This window comes from Strix uralensis, unplaced genomic scaffold (assembly GCF_047716275.1).
Source record: "Strix uralensis isolate ZFMK-TIS-50842 unplaced genomic scaffold, bStrUra1 scaffold_220, whole genome shotgun sequence".
Lineage (NCBI taxonomy): Eukaryota > Metazoa > Chordata > Aves > Strigiformes > Strigidae > Strix > Strix uralensis.
Genome location: NW_027436829.1, coordinates 32508 through 53342, shown reverse-complemented (window position 1 = coordinate 53342; position 20835 = coordinate 32508). Strand labels below are relative to the sequence as shown.

At 61.8% G+C, this 20835-nt stretch overlaps 2 protein-coding genes and 1 long non-coding RNA gene across 7 annotated transcripts; all 3 read right to left on the bottom strand.

Moving 5' to 3' along the window:
- Nucleotides 1-942: 942 nt before the first annotated feature.
- Nucleotides 943-6379, bottom strand: TGFB1I1 (transforming growth factor beta 1 induced transcript 1). Of its 5 annotated transcripts, XM_074857552.1 has the most exons (11): nt 6358-6379; nt 5552-5703; nt 4730-4761; nt 4437-4543; nt 4085-4181; nt 3822-3984; nt 3595-3735; nt 3183-3356; nt 2580-2661; nt 2102-2250; nt 943-1986 (listed from the first exon to the last, which is right to left on the bottom strand). In XM_074857552.1, exons 1-11 carry the CDS (start codon nt 6368-6370, stop codon nt 1720-1722), a joined length of 1377 nt encoding a protein of 458 aa, XP_074713653.1. In that variant the 5' UTR covers nt 6371-6379; the 3' UTR covers nt 943-1719. The 5 variants fall into 5 exon arrangements, with proteins under 5 accessions (XP_074713653.1, XP_074713651.1, XP_074713652.1 ...); XM_074857550.1 differs by lacking the exon at nt 6358-6379 and having other exon boundaries at nt 5552-6267; XM_074857551.1 differs by lacking the exon at nt 6358-6379 and having other exon boundaries at nt 3822-3921; nt 5552-6261.
- Nucleotides 6380-6672: 293 nt separating this feature from the next.
- Nucleotides 6673-15328, bottom strand: LOC141938619 (uncharacterized). The gene is made up of 7 exons (XM_074857514.1): nt 15023-15328; nt 14379-14486; nt 13063-13885; nt 12208-12689; nt 11449-11581; nt 10029-10257; nt 6673-9738 (listed from the first exon to the last, which is right to left on the bottom strand). The coding sequence occupies exons 1-7, from the start codon at nt 15297-15299 to the stop codon at nt 7822-7824; spliced, it is 3969 nt and encodes a 1322-aa protein (XP_074713615.1). The 5' UTR covers nt 15300-15328; the 3' UTR covers nt 6673-7821.
- A 2880-nt stretch (nt 15329-18208) lies between these two features.
- Nucleotides 18209-20040, bottom strand: LOC141938615 (uncharacterized). The gene is made up of 2 exons (XR_012627338.1): nt 19093-20040; nt 18209-18523 (listed from the first exon to the last, which is right to left on the bottom strand). It is a non-coding gene; the product is annotated as an uncharacterized LOC141938615 (long non-coding RNA).
- Nucleotides 20041-20835: the final 795 nt, after the last annotated feature.

Sequence of the window (20835 nt, the reverse complement as noted above, 5' to 3'; positions counted from 1 at the left end):
AAACCTGCATGAAATATCCCCAAAGTGGGTGAAATTGGCCCCAAAGTGGGTGAACTAGGCCCAAAATTTGGTGATATGACCTCCAGAGTGGGGGGAAAGTAGTCTGTATTTGGTGAAATTGCCCAAAAACTAGGAGAAATTGACATAAAAGGGGGGGAAATTGACCAAAAACTGGGAGAACTGACACCAAAGTGAGTGGCCCCAAATTGTGTGAAATTGGCCCAAAGTGGGTGAAACTGACCCCAAAAAGAGGCAAAATTGAACCCACATGATTGAAACTGACACAAAAGGGGGTGACATTGGCATGAAAAATGGGAAAAATGGCCCCAGAAGTGTGAAAGTGGCCCAAAACTGTGTGAAATTGACCTAGAGTGGGGGCAAGTGGTGACCCCAAAGGGAGTGAAATTGATGAAGGGGTAAAACTGAGCTGGAAAGGGATGAAACGGACCCAAAAGGGGTGCCTGGAGGCCGGGGTCCCCGGGGAGGTTGGGTTCACCCCACACATTGCGGTTGTGCTGTGGGTGTTTATTGTCCACGTTCAGCCGCGTGCGCCCGGTGCTGCACCCCCCCGAAGTGCCCCATAGATCCTCCCAAACAGCCCCACAGATCATCCCCTACTGCCCCATGGACCCTCCTGACTGCTCCCCAAACAGCCCCACAGCTGCCCCCTGACTTGCCCCAGAGACCTATTTCCCTCCCAACCTGTCCCATAGATCCCTCCGGACCCAAAACCTACCCCACAGACCCAAAATTGCCTCTCAACTGGTCCTACAGACCCTCCCAACCTTCCCCAGAGACACCTCAGTCCCATAAACAGTTGCACTGACCCTCCAACCGCCCCCCAGCCTTCCTCAGGGAAGCCCCCCAGACCAATAACCTACCCCAGAGACCCCAATCTGCCCCACTGATCCCCCAACTGCCCCTCATTTCTCCCCCCCCCAAATACAAAGGCTTTGGCACGTGCAAGCAAAGAGTGCGTGCGACCCACGGGGGCCCCCAGTGCCCCCCAGTTACCCCCAGCATTCCCCCTGGACCATCAGTGCCCCGCCAGTGCTTCCAGTCCTGCACCATGCACAGAGACCACCCCATGCTGTGGAGCAAGTCCTGGGCCAGATCCATGGTCACCCCACGGCATGGAGCAAGTCCATGGCCAGACCTGTGGGTCACACCACACCATGGAGCACCCATGCGGGGTATTTATGAGGCACCCCGCCCCACGGGGCAGTTCAGGGGTGACAGACCCCCACATGAGGCTCCCAGGCGCCATGGGGGCACCTCCATGGATCACCCCATCTGATGGGGCACCCGTGGGATGGTCATGGGGTGTCCATCCGATCTCTGTGGGGCACGCTACACTATTGCACACCTCAAGGGTCCCATGCTTGAGGCCTCCAAGCACCCCAAGACACCCCCATGACCGCCCCAGCGGTGCACCCCATCCAATGGTTCACCCACGGAATGTTCTTGTGGTGGTCGTGGGGTGTCCATTGGACCTCTACAGGACACCCTGCACCATGGGGCACCTCAAGGGTGCCAGATCCCCATGCAGGAGGCCTCCAAGCACCATGGGCACCTTGGAGACCACTTCAATGGTGCACCCCATCCAATGGTTCATCCATGGAATGTTCTTGTGGTGGTTGCGGGGTGTCCACTGGACCTCTACGGGGTACCCCGCACCATGGGGCACCATCGGTGGGGCTGGGGGGGGCCGTGGTTGCCTCACCCGAAGAGGCGGAGAAAGCATGGCTGGCAGTAGGGCTTGCCCTCCTGCTCCTGGAAGGTACCCTTGGAGAGGGGCCGGAGGCAGAAGGCACAGACGAAGTGCTCGGGGTGGAAGCGTTGGGCCATGGCGGTGACGCACCGGCCAGCGATGGGTTCCCCGCAGCCCCGGCACAGCGAGCCCCGCCTGGCGTGGAAGTGCCGCTCGCAGTAGGGGTGGCCGCCATCCTCGAAGAAGCTGCCCCCCACGAAGGGCGCGAAGCACTCCTGGGGACAGGGACGTGGGGATGGGAACATCAGGGACCAGGGGAGGTGGGGACGTGGGATGTGGGGACATCAGAGACCAGGGGAGGTGGGGACATGGGAATGGTGGGGGCCTCACCCGGCAGACGAAGCACTCGGGATGCCAGAGCCCCTCGAGGGCGGCAATGTAGCCCTCCAGGATGGGCCGCCCGCAGCCCCGGCACCGGCTGGAGAAGAGCTCGGCAAAGTCCTGGCGGCAGTACTGCTGGCCATCCTTCTCCAGAAAGCCTGGGGGACACCACAGGGATGGGGGGGGCAGTGCAGGGACGGAGAGGTGTGGGGACACGGGAGACATGGACGTAGGGATGGTGAGGACACGAGGGATGCGGCCGTGGTGGTGAGGCCAGGATGGAGAAGGAGAGATCTGGGGACGTGGGGATGGTGGTGGGACCAGCATGGGGACACAGGGACACGTGAGCACAGAATGAGGCCACAGGGACATGGTGGGACAGCGGGACAGGGCAGGGACACAGCGGGCCATGAGGGGACACGAGGTGATCTGGGAGGACAGGAAAGGACACGGGACAGGACACAGAGGGGACACGGAGGCCACCCACCTTCCTCGCCGAAGGGCTGCCCGCACTTGACGCAGCAGAAGTGCTCCGGGTGCCAGTTCTTGTCCAGGGCCGTCACCATTTTCTGCGTCGGGGGGGATGGGGACGTCATTGCCTGCCCACCCCCGGGGATCCCACTGCACCCCAGGGAGTCCCACCGCCCCCAGTACACCCCGCCGCACCCCATGGGATTCCACAGCACCCTACAATGACCCCCCCCTCCACGAGCCTACCACAGCCCCCCAGAAGGTCCCACCACCCCCAGGCGCCCCACAAGGTCCCACTGCACCCACGGGGGTCCCACTGCACCCCACATCACCCCACAATGCCCACCTTCACCCCACAAGCCTTCCATGGCCCCCCACAAGGTCCCACTGCACCCCACAGGGTCCCATGGATCCCCAGAAGGTCCCACCACCACCAGGGCACCCCAGAAGGTCCCATGGCCTCCCAGAAAGTCCCACTAACCCCAGAGCTACCCAGAAGGTCCACCACCACCACGGACCCCCAAAATGTCCCACCGCACCCCAGGGGATCCCACTGCTCCACCAAAGGTCCCCTTGCCCCCAGGATCCCCTCTGCCCCTCCGGGGGTCCCCAAACCCACGTCAAGGATGGGCTGGGCACAGCGGGCGCAGCGGGGGGAGAAGAGCCGCCCGTAGTCCCGCGGGCAGTAGGGCACCCCATCCTTCTCGAAGAAGCTGCCGCCTCCCAGCTCCCCCCCGCAGCGAGCGCAGACGAAGTGCTCGGGGTGCCAGGCGCACCCCAAAGCCCTCACCACCTGCAGGGGAGGGGGAGGAAAAAGGAAAAAGGGGGGGTTCCCAACAGATGACACCCCACTTTGGGGTACACCAGAGGACCCCTCCCCCCCATTTTGGGGCAGAGCCACAGGCAGCCCCATTTTGAGATGCCCACAAAGAAGCCCCCACTTTGGGTTGCAACACCAGGCACACCCTCTTTCTTCCTCCCCCACCAACCTGCCCCCTCCCCTTCACCCCCAGGGGCACCCCAAAACCCACCTTCCCAGCAATGGGCTTCTGGCAGGACCCACAAACGCCCTTTGCCCCCGTGGGGACCCCTTGACGGCTCAGGTCCGACTGCAGCAGCACCAGCATCGAGTCCAAGTTCCCCCCCTCAGGAACCCCCTTTTTGGGGGGGGGCTGGAGGTGGAAAGGGGCAAAAAGAGAGTTATGGGGGTGCAGGGTAAAATGGGGGGGGCACACACCCTGAAACCCCCCAGACTCACAGTGCGGTGGAGGTGGAAGTCGGAGAGTGAGGCCATCAGCTTGTCCAGCTCCTGGGTGGCCGAGGTGGCTGAGGCCGGGGGCACTGGGGGGGTCTCCGAACTGCTTCGGGCAGGCAGGGAGAAGGTTAGGGGAGGCTCTGGGCGTGAGGTGCTGATAGGGGGGCTGGTAATTGGAGATGGTCCCATTTTGGGGTGCTGCTGATGGGGGTGACCCCATTTTGGGGTGGTGCTGCCCCCCTCCGGGGAGACAGACACACACTCACCGAGGCGGCGACATCCCGACTTCACCCCCATCTGCCGCATCCTTCCTCTTCACCCCCTCGGGGCTCTTCAGGGGGGGAAACTGGGCCAGGATCTCATCTGGGGTGGGGGTCACAGCCAGTTTTGGGGTCCCCAGGAAGGTTTTGGGGGTTCTCAGGGTGATTTTAGAGGTCCCCAGAATGACTTTGGGTGTCCCCAGGGTGATTTGGGAGAGGGGGCTGAGAGCATTTGTGGTGCCTGAGGTGATTTTTGGGGTGCTTTGGGGGCTTTTGGAGTGCCCGGGGGGGCGTTTGGGGCAGCCAGAGATGATTTTAGGGTCCCTGCTTGGATTTGGGGGTGACAGGGGTGGGGTACCTGCAATGGAGCTGTGGGTGGCGTTGAGGTCGCGGAGGAGCCGGTCAAGCTCCCCCAGGCCTGGGGGGCCTGGGGTGGGCCGGGGAGGGCGGGCCTTCTGCACCGTGCTAGGGGACAGGAACACCGGGGAGTGGCATGTCCCCTCCGTGCCCCCAAGGTCCTCTCTGTGCCCCGCCCTCGGCCCTCCATGTTCCCCTCCCAAATCCTCCTCGCCCCCCCAAGGCCCCTCCCATATCCCCAGTGTCCCCCCCATTGTTCCCCATGCCCCCTCCAGGTCCCCAAGGTCCCCGTACCTGTAGAGCTGCTCGGTGTCCCCCCCTGGCGCCTGGGGACCGGCACATTGGGGGTTAATGAGGACCTGGGATGTCATCACCCCCAGTGTCCCCATCCCTGGGGTTCTCGAGCTCTCCGTGTCCCTCATGTCCCTCCCCGAGTCCCTGTCCTAATCCCCGATGTCCCCATCATCCCCATCCCAGGGGTCCCCAACCCCACTGTCCCCCATTTCCAGGCACCATGTCCCCAAGATCCTCCATGTCCCCAGAGCCCCCAGGGCTCCCCGGTGCTCCCAAGGTCCCCAAGTCCTCCAAAGCCCCCCCATGTCCCCAAGGCCCCCAACATCCCCAAAGCCCCCCACGACCCCAAGATCCCCAGCACCCCCCGTCGTCCCCAGGGCCCCTCATGGCCACAGTGTCACAAAACCACTCAATCTCCCCAAGGTCCCCAACATGCCCAAGGTCTCCAAAGTATCCAACATCTCCAAGGACCCCCAGTGTCCTCCAATATCCCAAAACCCCTCCTTATGCCCATGACCCCTCAGGTCCCCTGTGTCCCCAAAGCCCCCCATGTCCCCAAGGCGCCCAGCATCCCCCGGTGTCCCCAGTGTCCCAAAGCCACTCAATGTCCCCAAGGTCCCCAACATCTCCAACATCCCTAAAGCCCCCTGTGCCCCCCAGGACCCCCGTGTCCCCAAGGTCCTCCAATATCCCCAATCCCCCCCCTTATGCCCATGGCCCCTAAGGTCCTCTGTGTCCCCAAAGCCTCCCATGTCCCCAAGGTCCCCAGCATCCCTCAATGTCCCCCAGGGCCCCCTGTGTTCCCAAGGTCCCCAAGCTCACTGGGCCATAGGGGGGTGGGGGTGGCCGGGGGGGGTCCTCCCTGGGGGCGGAGGGTGGCTGTGTGGGGGGTGCCCCCCCCGGCGGGTCGGTCAGCAGCACTGGCCGCCGGGCGAGGTGCGACGTCGTCGTCTCCAGGTCGGCCAATAGGGCGTCTTGGGGGTGGGGTGAGGGACCCGGGTGTTCGGGGGATGACCCAGGCACCCATGGACCCAGGTGCCTGGGCACCCATACATCCCAGCACCCACGGACCTGGGCACCCAAGCACCCATCCATCCCAGCACCCACGGACCTGGGCACCCAAGCACCCATCCATCCCAGCACCCACGGACCTGGGCACCCAGGCACCCATCCATCCCAGCACCCACGGACCTGGGCACCCAGGCACCCATCCATCCCAGCACCCACGGACCTGGGCACCCAGGCACCCATCCATCCCAGCACCCACGGACCTGGGCACCCAGGCACCCATCCATCCCAGCACCCACGGACCTGGGCACCCAGGCACCCATCCATCCCAGCACCCATGGATCCGGGCACCCATCCATCCCAGCACCCACGGACCTGGGCACCCATCCCTCCCCTGTTCCAGGGATCCAGGCGCCCGGACACCCATCCATCCCAGCACCCACGGACCTGGGCACCCAGGCATCCATCCATCCCAGCACCCACGGACCCCGGCCCCCATCCATCCCCTGCTCCAGGGACCCAGGCGCCCGGGCCGCCAGCACCCGCCCCAGCGGCAGGGACGGCCGGAGGGGCGGCTGGCACCGGGGGCGGACGGACAGAGGGACGCGCGCGGCTCTTACCCAGGTCGTCCATGGCCGGGACTGGGTGCGGCCCCCCGTGACGTCGCCCCGCGCGGGCCCCTCGGTGCCCTTGTATGGAAGCGCCCGGACGCCTGGGCCCGGGCCAGGGAAAGGGCGGGAAGTGGCCGGACGCCTGGGCCCGCGGGATAGGGGGGGGGCGGCCCGGCCGCCTGTGTCCGTGGGAGGGAGGAGGAGGAGGAGGGGACTTGGGAGTTGGGAACGGCCCCGGTCCGCGGGATGGGGGCGGCAGCTGCCTGGGCCCGCGGGATACGGGCTTGTGGGGGTCCCAGACGCCTGGATCCTCACGCTGCTGGAGCAGTTTCACCTCCTTTATTGTGCGTTGCCTTCGCTACAGTCACGACCCCAAAACCCCGTGAAATCAACCGAAACCGGGTGCCCCTCCCATAGCAGCCCTGCCCTGACACTGGGGGGATGCCCCATAACCTGGGGGGACAGTGTGTGTGCCCTGAAATGGTGACTGCCTCCCCAAATCTGGGCCTCCTCTCACTCTGTGTGCCACCTTTGGGGTCCCCCACCTCATGATCATCAAAAAAAAGCTTCAACATCTAGATGAGGTCCCCAGGGTCCTCAAGCAGGTCCCCAAGGGACTCCTCCATCTCCCTTGCTTCATCTTCATCATCAAAAAAGGCCATAACATAAAGAGGAGGACCCCAAAGGTCCTCAAGGGGGTTCCTGAGGTCCCCACAGGGGTCCCTCAACCTCCCTGTCCTCATCTTCATCTGAGGGGCCTCCAAAGTCACTATGGTCCTTCAGCACATCCCCAAAATTAATAGGTGTTCTCCAAGTCTTAGAGAGGTCGCTTGACCTCCATGTCCTCCTCATTCCCATCTAAGGGGTCCCCAACACCCACTGAGGGATCCCCAAGACTTAAAAGTCCACAAAGCCCTCCCTAAGGTCCCCATGGAGGTCTCTGAAGGGGTCCTCCATCTCCGCAAGGTCCCTAAAGGTGTCCCCCAGGTCTCAAGAAACCTCTCCTGACCTCTTTGTCCCCCTCATCTCTGTCTAAGGGGTCCCTAACAGCCATAAAGGGATCCTCCAGGGTGTCCCCAAGGTCTTAGAAAGGTCCCCTGCCTGACCTCCATGTCCTCCTGATTTTAATGTAAGGGGTCCCCAAGACCTGTAAAAAGGGCCCCCAAGGTCTTAGAGAAGTTCTCTGACCTGCATGTCCACACCATCTTCATCTAAGGGGTCCCTAACATCCAGAGGGATCCCTGAAGGTGTCCCCAAGGTCTTAGAGGTCCCTGACCTCCATGTCTTCACCTAAGGGGTCCCCAACATCCATGCAGTGGTCCCCAAGGTCTTGCTGGGGGTCCCCAAGGTCCTAGAGAGGTCCCTGACCTCCATGTCCTCCTTGTCTTCATCTAAGGAGTCCCCAACACCCATGCAGTGGTCCCCAAGATCCCCAAAGGAGTCCCCAAGGTCCTGCTGGGGGTCCCCAAGGTCTTAGAGAGGCCCCTTGACCTCCATGTCCACATCATCTTCACCTAAGGAGTCCCCAAGATCCCTAGAGGGGTCCCTAAAGGGGTCCACCATGTCGCTGAGGTCTCCATGGGTGTCCCCAAGGTCCTCATAAGGGACCCCAAAGTCATCCTCCAGGTCCTCAAGGTCCTCCTGGACATCTCCGAGGCCCCCATCAGTGTCTCTAGGGGGTCGCAGCAGGGGGTCACCTCCACCCCATGGCTCCCCCATATCAAGGTGGGGCTGGGCCCCCCGGGGCGCCACAGCAGCCATCAAGGCCTGGGCCAGGCGAGGGGGACATCGGGCCAGCCGGGCTACCCGAACCAAGCGGGGGGCCACGTTGTGGGGTGGCCCCCCCAGAATAGCCTGGGCAGCCCGGGTGGCCAACGGGGTGCAACCCCACCGCTCGGCCAAGGCCCAGAGGGCACCGGGGGATGCAGTGATGGCAGCGGCCATCACACCCTCAAAGCCGTCCACCAGGTAACGGCGGGCCAAGGTGATGGCAGCACCGGCAGTGCCGGGGGATACAGGGGGGGACAGGAGGGGACACCCGTCCCTGGGGCTGCCCCGGCAGCCATGGACAAAATGGAGGAGGAGGAGGAGGGGGTGGCGGGGGGCACAGCCTAAGGCCACCGCTGCCTGGTGGGCCTCGGCAAAGGCCCCCCCCAACATGGCTCCCAAGACAGGGGACCCCTGGGTCAGGGCTGCCCGGGCCACTGGCACCCCTGGGTGGGCACCGTTGGGGAGGAGGAGGAGGTCGTGGGGGGTCTGGGCATAGGGACACGTTGGGGACACAGGGGGATGGGTGGCTGGGGGGGGTGGTGATGCTTGGGGGGCTGGAGATTGTGGTGGAGATGGGTTTGAGGAACTCGGGGATGCTTGGGGACAGGGGTTGGAGGAACTTGGGGAGGCTTGGGGACGGGGAGATGGTTGGGGACACGGGTTAGAGGACCCTGGGGATGTCCGGAGGCATAAGGATGGTGGTGGAGGTGGGTCGGAGGAGCCTGGGGACACTCGGGGACATGGGGTGGGGGACCTTGGGGGTGTCCGGGGGCATGGGGATAGCGGTGGAGATGGGTTGGAGGAGTTTGGGGAGGCTCGGGGACAGGGGTTGGAGCTTGGGGAGGCTTGGGGACAGGGAGATGGTTGGGGAGATGGGTTGGAGGACACTGGGGACACCCAGGGACACAGGGATGGTTGAGGATGGGGGTTGCAGGGGTTTGGGGGCAACGGGGGACACGGGGACAGTTGAGGACATGGGTTGGAGGACCTCAGAGACACCTGTGGACAGGGGCTGGGGACGTCTGGGGACAGTGGAGGAGGGGATAGTAGGGGACATTTGGGGGGTCTTGGGGCCACTTGGGAATGAAGGTTGGGAGGGTCTGGGGACAGCTGGGGACAAGAGGATGCTCGGGGACGTTTAGCAGCTCTCGGGGACACTTCGGGACAGGAGGGCCCTGGGGAAAGCGGGTCTGGAGATACCGGGGAACGTGGGGATACAGGGGACAGCATGGGTGGGGGGTAAAGGATCACAGGGGACAGGGGCCACGGGGACTCTCCGGATCCCCACGAGTCCTCAGGATCCCCGAGTCTGTCTGCGTGTCCCCACGGGTTCCCATGTCCATCGGTGCACCCCGGTGCGTCCCCAGTATCACCGTGTCCATCCGCAGGAGAGGTTGCGTGGCCATCCGTGTGTCCCCAGGTGTCTTCAGCGTCCCCAAAGGTGTCTGTGTGTCCCCACGGGTCCTTGAGGTCCTTGTGTCGGTCCAGAGGTCTCTGCAGGTCACCGTTCTCCCCAGGGGCATCGCCACTGTCCCCATGTCTGTCCCTCTGTCCCCACAGGTCCTCGGCACCCCCACGTTCCCACGGGTCCTTCGGGTCCCTGTCTCCATGCACCTGCAGGTCCCCCGTGTCCCCAAGAGCACCTGTGAGTCCGTGGGCATTCCCAGTGTCCCCCCATGGGTCCCCATCTGGGTGTCCCCAAGGGACGCCCGACAGCCCCATGCGTCACTAACAGTTCCAATGTCCCCAGCCAGGTCATCGGTGTCCCCACAGGTTCTCAATGATCCCTCCTGTGCCCAACAACCCCCCCAGCGGCCTCGACGTCCCCACCCACACCTCCCCGATACCCCATCGCATGTCCCCACCGCCCCGTCGTGCGTCCCCAGCGTGCCGTGGGGCCGAACCTGCAGGTCCTCGGCACTGGCGTGTCCCGGCATGTCCTCGCCATCCACCGGCGTGTCCCCGACGTCCCCCAGCGTGTCCCCGGCATGTCCCCGCAGGAGGGCGATAGCATCAGCAGCGTAGAGGGCGAAGGCTGGGGGGGGCTCGTAGGGGGACGCGGGGCCCCGGGCCACCGCTGAGAGCAGCAGGGCCACCGCCCCCCCTCCCCACAGCAGCCCCCGTGCCGGGGACGCCGGCCTGCACATGCCAAGGACACGTATCATGCCAGCATCATGGCAAAGGGATGCCAAGGGTCACGCTGACGCCACACCAGTGCCAAGGGTCGTACCAACAACATGGGTCATGCCAACGTGACAATAATGACTCGAGTCACGCCAACGATGTGGGTCACGCCAACGTGACGCCGCCAACGTGGGTCACGCCAATGACACGGGTCACGCCAACGTGACATCAACACAGTGGGTCGCACCAGCAGGACACCACCACCACGGGTCCTGGCAATGATGTGGGTCACGGCAGTGTGACGCCAAGGCAGTAGGTGATGCCGTCATGGGTCACGCCAACGCTGTGGGTCACGCCATCGTGATGCCAACGATGTCACACCAACGCATGGGTGTCGTTATAGGGTCTGGGGCCACCCCCCACCCCGGGGGACATTGGGCTGCACATGCCTATGACACATCAAGGACGTGCCAATGACACGGCAGGGCACGCAGAGGGAATATATAGGACATCTATAGGGGAACTATAAGGCTACAAGTAGGAAATCTACATGAGACCTATGGGGGTGCCTATGAGGCATCCATAGGGGACTAACGGGGCTGCTTATGGGGCAGCTATAGGGAACCTACAGGGCTGCTGGTGGGAGTTCTGCAGGGGTCCTACAGGGGATCTACAGACTTGGGCACTGGGGATCTAGAGAGGATTTAGAGGGACTCTACAGGGCCAGCAGCGGGAGATCTACGGAAAATTATTGCGCTCGCGGCACTTGGCGGCAACCTACAGACTATCTATAGGAAACACCGAGGAGATTGGCTATGGCGGATCTACGGGGCCCCCTATAGACGATATATCATGGATGCACCGCCTGAAAAAACCTACTCTGAGCACCTATGTGGGAGCTACAGACTGTTTCTAGGACCCCACAGGGATCCTATGGGGCTCTATAAGCACTGGAGACAAGTGAACGAGCAGGAATCCGTGAGGGAACCCCCCCAGGTGAGTTACAGGGCTGGTTCTGGGGGGCACGGGGGACTACAGGGACACCGTAGGGTCTGTATAGCTAACATATAGAGCTCTACAGGGGACATACGGGCTCAGCAGGAGAATGCGTAAGGGACCCCCCCAGCGGAGTTACGGGCCAGTTCCGGGGGGGCCTGCGGGGGTGCCGCAGAAAAGGGCTCTACAGGGGTGCTACAGGGTCGGTACCTGGTGAGCAGGGGCAGGGCGGTGGCACAGGCCAGGCGGGCCGGGGGGGCCCCGCAGCGCAGCATGTGGGTCAGCAGCCCCACGCCGAAGGGGGCCGCCGCCGCCGCCCCCAGGTTCCGCAGGAGTCCTTCACCTGGGGGCGATATGGGGGTCAGGTCCATAGGGACATAAGGTGGGGGGGGTGTCAGGTCCATAGGATCCCACTGTGGATCCTATCTCCTCCCCCTGCCCCCCAGGGTCACCCTGGGAGACCCAGAACAGCACTCAGGAACCCCAGTAGCCCCCCAGCAGTCCTCCAGAGACTCCGAGGACCCCCAAAGCCCCTCCCAGGGATCCCCAAAGCCCCCCCGGGACAAAGGGGGACTCCCAAAAGCCACCAGAATCCCCCTAAAGACCACTCAGGACTCCCCCAAAAAGGCCAATCAGGACACCCCGGGGACCTCCAATAGCCCCCCAGGGACACACAGACTACCCGGGATCTCCAGGAATCCCCAAAGTCCCCCAGGAACCCCCAGAGATGCCCAATAATCCCCCAGGGACTCCTCAGGGACCCTCAATAGCCCTCTGGGGACACCTCAGAGACCTCCAAAGGCCAACCAGGCCCCCCGTGGGACTCCCAGCAACACCCCCAGAGGTCAACCAGGAGCCCCTGAGGACCCCCAAAGGTCCCCCCCCAAACCCCCAAAGGCCAGCCATGGCTCCCAGGGATCCCAGTTAGCCCCCTGAAGGCCCCCCAAAGGCCCCCCCCCTCCAACTCACCCAGCTCCTTGAGGCGTGCCTGGCGGGGGTGCGGGGGGGCAGCCGTACGCCTGGGTCCCCCGGGCCGTGACAGCTCCTCGGCCTGGGACGGTGCTAGGCCGAGGACCAGCCAGGAGCGGAGCAGGGAGGGGATGTAAGCCCGGACCAGCGCCCCCAAAAAAGCAGGGTGCCCTGTCAGGCGCTGCAACACCCGGGCAGCCCGGGGGGCCGGGGCAGGGACCCCCGTCAGGTAGCGGAGGAGCCCCGAAACGACAGGGGCAGTGGCCAGGGCTCGGCTGGGCTCGTCGGCAGCTGCCAGGCGCCCCAAAAGTAGGAGAGCGGGGGCTTCGGGGAGCCAGGGGTCCCCCTCGCCCACCCCCCGGGGCAGGGCCAGTGCCCCCATGGGGGGCAGGCGGCGGCGAGGGGGCGAGGGGCAGCGGGGGGGGGCAGTGGAGGATGGGGGGGAGGGCGGTGGGGAGGCAGCTTCAGAGAGGAGCCAGGACCTAGGGGGAGAAATGCGGGGGGCACTGAGCAGTTTGGGCAGGGGGATAGCAACAGCCCCGGACCCCCAGACTGTCGCTAAGGGACAGCCTGGACCTCCCTGCCCCCGACACCGGCACTAGGGGCTGGGACCCCCCTCGCACCCCTGTTCTATTGCCACGGATGCCAGGGTGATCCCAGGGCTGCCCACCCGGCCCCGAGGTGACAGGGACCTCAAAAGTGACTGCAAGGAGCCCCCCACAAGGTCCCAAAGACCCCCAAGGGTCCCCCTCAAGGTCTCAGCAACCTCAAGGGACCCCCAGGGACACCCCAGGAGGTGCCAAAGCCCCACAGCCCCCACCAAAAGCCCGTCTGTCTGTCTGTCCCCCCACTCACTTGAGTCCCCGCAAGCTCCCAGCAGCCGCCCCAGCCCCAGGCGGGCCAGGGAGCTCCCGGGGGAGATCGCACGATGCCGCGGCTTCATCCTCCTCCTCTTCGTCTTCCTCCTCGTCCTCTTCTTCCTCTTCCTCCTCCTCCTCATCAGCCCGGGCCCGCAGGACGTCGGCGAGCAGCGGGACGAGGCCCCGGGCCTCCAGGGCCACCAGCGCCTCCTGATCGTAGGCGAAGGCAGCCAAAGCCAGGAGGACGCGGGGACGCCACGGCCGGGCGCGGGGCTCGGCCAGGAGGCGCAGGAGAAGCCCCAACCCGCCGGCCGCCCGTACCCGCACCCGGTTGACGGCCTCCCGGCACAGCAGGCAGAGCGCCCGGACAGCTACAGTGGCGCCGGTGACGTTGGGGGACGCCAACGCCCTCCTCACCTCCTCCGCCACCGCCTCCACCGCCCCGGCGGCCCCCAGGGCGGGTCGGAGTGGGGCGCGGGCGCAGGCGTTGGCGATGGCTCCCAGGGCAGGTTGGCGGTGGTCCCGCTTGGCGTGGGCAGCCAAGGCGGCCAAAGCGGGCAAAGCAGGGGCCACGTCGTCAGCCGAGGGGCCGGGGCTGTCGGTGAGACCCCGCAAAGCTCGGGCGACAGCTGGGCAGGCGGGGTGGGCCGGGGAGAGGGAGGCCAGGCGGGAGGCCAAGGCTCGGACTGCCCCGGCTCGGCCCAGGGCCCGGCGGGGGGCCGGGGCGGCCCCCAGGATGCGGAGGGCACGGGCGGCACTGTGGAGGCACTCGGGGGTGCCGCAGGAGGCAGCCAGGGACACCAGGAGGGGGCCGGCACCTGTGAGGAGGGAGGGCCAAGTTAAGGGGATGTGGAGCCGTGGGGTGAGCCTTGGGGACATGGGGATCGTCAGGGGGCATCCCAAGGCATCCTGGTGCTCCCAGGGATGAGAAGGCCATTAAAGAGGGCACTGGGGACACCCTTTGGGGAAGAAAGGGCATGTCAGGGGACAGGCTGGGGACATCCCACCACATGCAGTGATGAGAAATGCATAGAGCGACACGTTGGGGACACCCCTTGGGAACATGGCACCCGTCAGGGGACATCCCAGCAGCCACAGCAATGACAAAGCTATAAAGGGAGCAATTTGGGATACGGGGACCCATGAGAGGATGGGTTGGGTACAGAATACCCAAAGGACCCCTAAGAACACCCAGGAAACCTTATAGACAGACAAGGGACCCCCAAAACACTTAAGGGGATCCCTGGGAGTATGCACGTGTCCCCTGCAGACCTCAGGGACCCCCACGGCCCCCTCGGGGACCCTGCTCACCGGCATCAAGGACGTCCCGGGCACCGTCAGGCTCCAGCGCCAGGTTGGCGAGGGTGCGGGCCACCCGGTTCTGCACGCTCTCTGGCCCCGGCGAGGACAGAAGGGCCACTATGGGAACAGAGGGCAGAGGTCATGGCTGGGGACAGGTCAGGGGTCACCCGGGGGGTGGACGTGTGTTGGGATTCTCCAGCTGACCTCAATGGGGCTTGGACTGAACCATTCCTGGAGGGGGGGGTGGTGGTGGGGTGTGTGTGTGTGTGTGTGTCTGTCTGTGTGTGTGTCTGTCTGTGTGTGTCGGGGCCAGATCCAACACCGGGACGGGGCGGGGTGGAGGCGCATCTGGACTCCCTCAGTCCCTCGGGGGCGTGTGTGTGTGTCCCCAGACCCATTCCCAGTATGAGGGGGGCCTCTGGGCTCCCCCATTTCCTCTATGGGGTGTCCAGACCACACCCCAGTACGGCGGGGGGGCTCAGAGATGTCCCACTCCCTCTCTAGGGGGGGTCCAGACCCATTCCCTGTACCGGGGGCTCTGGGCTGTCCCATTCCCCCTCTCGGGGGGTCCAGGCCCATTCCCAGTCCCACGCCCTCCGGGGGAGCCTCCGTCCCGTTCCCTTCCCAGAGAGGCTCCCGGCGCCGGCACTCACCGAGGCGGGGAACGCCGCCGAGGCGCCGGGCCTGACGGCGGCAGCCGGGTTCGGTGCAACAGTTCCCGAGGACGCTGAGGGCCAGGTCGAGGGTGCGGCGGGGCCGCTCAGGCCCCAGCAGCTCCAGCAGCGGCCCCAGGCCTCCCCGCTCCCGGAACCGAGCGGCGCCTCCCGGCCGCCGGGTGTGGCGGGTCCGCAGCGCCAGAAGCGCCCGGGCCAGCCCCGGCTCCGCCGCCGCCCGCACGGCCTCCACGCACCAGCCCAAAGGCTCCGACATGGCGGCGGCAGCGCCGCCCGGCCCGGGCCCGGCGGGCGGGGGACGGTGGCCGGGAGGGCCGCGCGCGCCGCGGGGCACGACGGGAAACAAAGCCCGCCCCGCGGCGGGGGCGGGGCACGGCGGGAAACGGAGTTCGCCCCTCCGGGATGGGGAGGGGGGGGGGCGGGGGGCGCTGCCCCGTACCGGGAGCACCGCTGACCCCCGCACTGCGAGCAGCGGGTGCACGGGTGACCCCCATACTGGGAGCAGTGGGTGCTCCAGCAACCCCCATACTGGGAGCACTAATGACCCCCATACTGGGAGCAGTGGGTGCTCCAGCAACCCCCATGCTGGGAGCACTAACGACCCCCATACTGGGAGCAGTGAGTGCACCAGCAACCCCCATACTGGGAGCAGTGGGTGCACCAGCAACCCCCATACTGGGAGCAGTGGGTGCACCAGCAACCCCCATGCTGGGAGCACTAATGACCCCCATACTGGGAGCAGTGAGTGCACCAGCAACCCCCATGCTGGGAGCACTAATGACCCCCATACTGGGAGCAGTGGGTGCACCAGCAACCCCCATGCTGGGAGCACTAATGACCCCCATACTGGGAGCAGTGGGTGCACCAGCAACCCCCATGCTCGGAGCACTAATGACCCCCATACTGGGAGCAGTGGGTGCACCAGCAACCCCCATACTGGGAGCACTAATGACCCCCATACTGGGAGCAGTGGGTGCACCAGCAACCCCCATACTGGGAGCAGTGGGTGCTCCAGCAACCCCCATACTGGGAGCACTAATGACCCCCATGCTGGGAGCAGTGGGTGCACCAGCAACCCCCATGCTGGGAGCAGTGGGTGCACTGGTGACCGCCATACTGGGAGCAATGGTGACCCCCCGCACTGGGAGCGCTGGTTCCCCAGCCCTATCCCATCCCTCGAGGAGGGCTCCCTGGGGGATGTCCCCCAGCTTTGCTGCTCACACCCCCCAGCGCGGTTTTGGGCAGGGTTGGTAAATACACTCGGTCCAGCCCAAAAGGAGCCGTGGGCTCAGCGCGTGAGTTCCTTCCAGGGGATCTGCTCTCCAGCCACTCCTCTCCCAGCTCAGACTTGTGCCGGCCATCGCTCCATCCCCGGTGCAGAACCTGGCACTCGGACTGGTTCGATTTCGGGCCGCTGACGATCGCCCAACGCTCCCACCTATGCAGATCCCTCTGCAAGGCCTCTCGTCCCTTGGCGTCACCACCACCTCCCAGGTCAGTGGCAGCAGCAAGCGGGCTGACGTCACGGGGCATTCGACTCCCGCATCCAGGTCGTGGATCAATATACAGACCGGCACCGGCCCTCGCTTTGCAGTTTCTGGTGTCACCTCTTTTTGGTGCAGGCACGGATGGCGAGGCTGCGCTGCAACGCACGGAGCTCGCTTGTTTTCCACCTGGGAATCCCGCGGCAGCGGCGCCGGCACCGTGAAGAGAGTCGCGAAGACGCGAAGGACGGCTGCCTGTCTCGCGCAGAGTAAGATTGTGCTGCGCGTGTGCGACCTGGCGCAGCGTTTCAGCGTCACGCGTCGTACCCGCCGCGATGCATCAGTCCTCGCCGCAGCGCGCCTTGGCCACGTCCCTGCCGTCTCGGCGCTGTCGTGGCTTTTGTCGGACGCGCCCTCGGCCGAGGGGGTGGCAGTTACGCTCCTGTCGGCGCAGCGGCGACGGTCGGGTGTGGCTGGCGCTGTGGCACAGACGGCGGTTTGATGCTGCGATGTATCTGCCGTATGCTCATTCGTTTGTTCTGCCGGGAGTTTGGGGCTCTCAGGAAAAAAAAGAGCTGGCAGAGCTGACGTGCAAAATCCTGGAGTGACTGAGCTGGGCCGAAGCACTTGTTCGACCTCTGGTCACACCACAGTGCTCCTGTTATTTTTGCTGGGCTCTCCAACATCCCTGGTTTCTGCTATTTTCATTTTTACTACTTATTATTTACTTTAAAGGATCTAGAATAAACACTTAAGTAACAGTAACTAGAACAGCCGTTACAAGTAAACAATGCCTACGCTCCAGCTCTTATGCGAAACTTTACAGCCAGTAGTTACTTCCAATTTGTAGTACAAAATTACAAGCAGCAAAATACAAATAATACAAATAATAGAGCACTAATTGGGATTACTATCTGCAGAGAAACAACTCTAGTTAGTATTAAAAAAAATTAAAAAAAAGAAAAAGTCACAGGCGCTAGTTAATCCCACTTACTAGTAAAGTGACAATTAAAATATTAGAATACAAATAAATAAAGGAAATATTTAGGGATAAGTCACGACTAAATTTAATCATAGTTATTACTTAATGCAGCAGCCAGTAATTATTCTCAATCTGTATTGTAATAAAAAAATAAATGTAGCAATCCATCATTACGCAATAAAAGATAGAAAACTAGTTGAGAGTCATTAATAGCTAAACTTAAATATAGCCATTATTAAATAAATTTCAGGCATTAGTGATTCCTAATCGGAAACAAAATAAGAAAGTATTAGAATTTAAGAGGAAAATAGAATTGGAAAGCAATCGGGAGCATTTAATACTTAAATTATAACACAGCTGTAAGTAAGTTCAGAGGCAACGATGACTCCTGCTTAGAAAACAGTAATCGAAGCTTTAGATTTTTCAATAAAGACAAATAAAAATGGGTCGTTAAACAATGGCTGTGTTCAAATGTAGGCATTAAGAAAATTCACAGGTGGCAATGATTCTCAATCAGAACTAACAACATCAAAAAATTTAGATTTTAAATAAAATTAGAAAACTAACACAGTGTTTATGACTGCCCAAATTTAAACACAGCCATTTTTAGAGACACACCCCACCCCATGTATGAACTACTTCCAAGTAGGGCTAAAACAAAACCAGCGCAAATTAAATTTGATTAGTGCACAATTGAACTGAATTTTAAAAACATTTAATAACTGCAATGTTAAACTTATGCATTAATGGTGCCAAAGCTGCATCATCGTAATAAAAATTTTCAGATGTGAAGCAGAAATAGAAGACTAATTGGGAGCAGTTTACTATAATTATATCTTCTTGTTATTACAGTAATTACAGTACTTCTAATTCGGTTTCTAATTCATAACACGAAATCACGATTTAGAAGATAATTAACCTTTCCTCTGCCTCAGTCTCTGCTTTCAGCACTTCGTCTCCTTTTCTTTGCGGCCGCAGAGACGGAATCCTCCCCGGGCACGACTCGTTTGCTCGCTGCATTCGATAACAGCAAATTATTTAACCAGGCCGTTCAAATAACACACTACTGCCCAGCGAAAGAACTCGACGGGCTACACCGGCGGACGCTCCTCCTCGCCGCCGTGCACCTGCCCCGGCCGGGAGCCGGTACTGCTCGGAACAGCCACCGGCACAGCCCGGCCGGACCCGCCGGCGGCGAATCGCTTCCAGGGCAATTAACGCTGCCACGGGCAAGTGACCCCGCGATGCCAATCAGAGACTCCTAATTAAAAGCTCCTCCCACCCGCACACCGTACGGAAACGGCCCGGAGGCAGAACCAGACGCGGCGAGAGGGACCCGCCCGCGGCAGCAGCGACCGCCGGTCCCCGCGCGGGAAGCCCCAAGCGCGGAGGAACGACCCCGCGGAGGCCGGGCCGGCGCCGGCACTAGAGAGCCGCGGCCGGAGCGCGAACCGGCACCGCCAGGCCCCGGCAGGCTCCCCGCCACCCGCAGCAGCTTCTCGGCGACGGACGGACACCCCCGCCCTGCGGCCCCCCCGCGCAGCGCCGGGACCGGCCATCAGCGCTCCGGTACGGGCCCTTACCGCGCTCCCGGGCCGCCCGGAAGTGCCCGCCAGTCCTCCGGAAGTGCCTGCCAGTCCTCCGAACTCGCGCTCTATGGGCCGCCAGTCCTCCGGAAGTGCCCGTCAGTCCTCCGAACTCGTACTCTATGGGCCGCCAGTCCTCCAGGATGCCAGAAGTGCCTCAGTCCTCTGAACTCGCACTCCATGTTTAGGGTTAGGGGTAGGGTTAGGGGTTTTGTGGGGTCTGCGCTTGCTTTGGCCGTAAACAAGCAGCCTTGACAGACCCAGCCACTGTGGCAGGTGCATCCGCCCAGTGAAAACAGAGCTTCCTGGTTGTTGAAACGTGGCAGCTTTTGGCTGTCTTTGTTTTCAGGGTCTCGCGGTAGTTGAGACCTTTGACTAATGGGAGCCGCTATTGACTACAGGTCGGATTCGGTCTGGGTATAAACGGAGTCCCTTGGGGGAGCCATTTTGAGCTCGTCCCCTGGAGCTGTACGCTGCGGTCAGGACTCTCCCCTTGGGTCAGGACGCTGCCCAAGGAAACCCCTCGAGGTACTTTGGGTCGGGACGCTGCCCTGAGCAGGTCCTCGAGGTTGAGAGCCCTCACTTTCTAGGTGAGTGATAGAGCGTTTTGGGTTGTCGTTAAACCCTAGGTAGTGAAGTTTTGTTTACGTTTGGGGTTGTCGTTAAACCCCTGAGGTGTGAGGCTTTGTTTTACGTTTCGGGTTCCCGTTAAACCCACGAAGTGAAGTTTTCGTTTGGGGTTGTCGTTAAACCCCCGGGGAGTGGGGCTTTGTTTTACGTTTCGGGTTCCCGTTAAACCCCAGGAAGTGAAGTTTTCGTTTGGGGTTGTCGTTAAACCCCCGGGGAGTGGGGCTTTGTAAAGTATTTCAGCTTATTGTTAAACCCCAGAAAGTTATTCTGTTCTCCTCTTGTGGACATCCGGATCTGTAATCTACGGAGAGCTGACTGGTGGCTTTATGAAAAAAATAAATTTATTTATTTTTTTAAATTGGTGGTGGGTTGCTTATTTGGAAGCCTCCGTAACAGCCACACCATCCAAACACACCACCTGCACAGTGTAGTGCTAGGGCCTGAATAATAGGCCCCGAAACAAAGTTGACCTCTAGATGAACCTCACAACTCTTTCCATTATTAGTATCTGTTAATTGGTAAAATCCGTATTACCATCAGTGTTAATTATTAGTATCTGATCATTAATGAAATATGTATGCTCACTTGAAACAAAGAGCTTCACTCCACAGTCAGAATTGAGTAAAACTGTTCAGCAGGGATTCTTTATTCGCAGCGCTGGGCAGCACTGGGGATCGCTCCACCGCAAGTGCCGCACTTACAAACAAAGCACTCTGACTAATATACACAAAAGGCATACATATTCATCAGCTTTCTTAGAAAAGGCAGCCTTATGCTAATGGGTTCTCAGAATTCATTTACATAGTCTGAACATGCGTAGTAAAAATAGAGTGAGGGTCTTCTCCTCTCATTAGTCGTTCACCTAGCCTTTCTCACACTGTCTGTTGGTTGAACTTTAGGTTTCTCGTGTCCACATATGGCCATAGAGTTACCTCATCCGTCCTTCGGCTCCTGTTTATTCCCAGGAGGTCAGTTTAGACCAGCTTCCAGTCGCTTATCTCGACACTGGCGTCTTCTTAGACACTTGGTTTTTTAGGTCCCTGCTGTTAGGGATGTACTCGGGGAGTTTTTCAGACTGTCCAAGGTCTGTCTTATCTTCACTAGGCAAGG

Coding starts and splice junctions, on each gene's coding strand:
- TGFB1I1 (XM_074857550.1), bottom strand. CDS start 6,208: ATGGATGGATGCCTGGGTGCCCAGGTCCGTGGGTGCTGGGATGGATGG. Junction 4,762..5,551: donor CCCCACCCCCCTATGGCCCA/GTGAGCTTGGGG, acceptor GCCGGTCCCCAG/GCGCCAGGGGGGGACACCGA. Junction 2,662..3,182: donor GTGCCCAGCCCATCCTTGAC/GTGGGTTTGGGG, acceptor CCCCCGACGCAG/AAAATGGTGACGGCCCTGGA.
- LOC141938619 (XM_074857514.1), bottom strand. CDS start 15,299: ATGTCGGAGCCTTTGGGCTGGTGCGTGGAGGCCGTGCGGGCGGCGGCG. Junction 11,582..12,207: donor GGCACGCCTCAAGGAGCTGG/GTGAGTTGGAGG, acceptor TATCGCCCCCAG/GTGAAGGACTCCTGCGGAAC. Junction 9,739..10,028: donor GACACGCCAGTGCCGAGGAC/CTGCAGGTTCGG, acceptor GACACGGGGGAC/CTGCAGGTGCATGGAGACAG.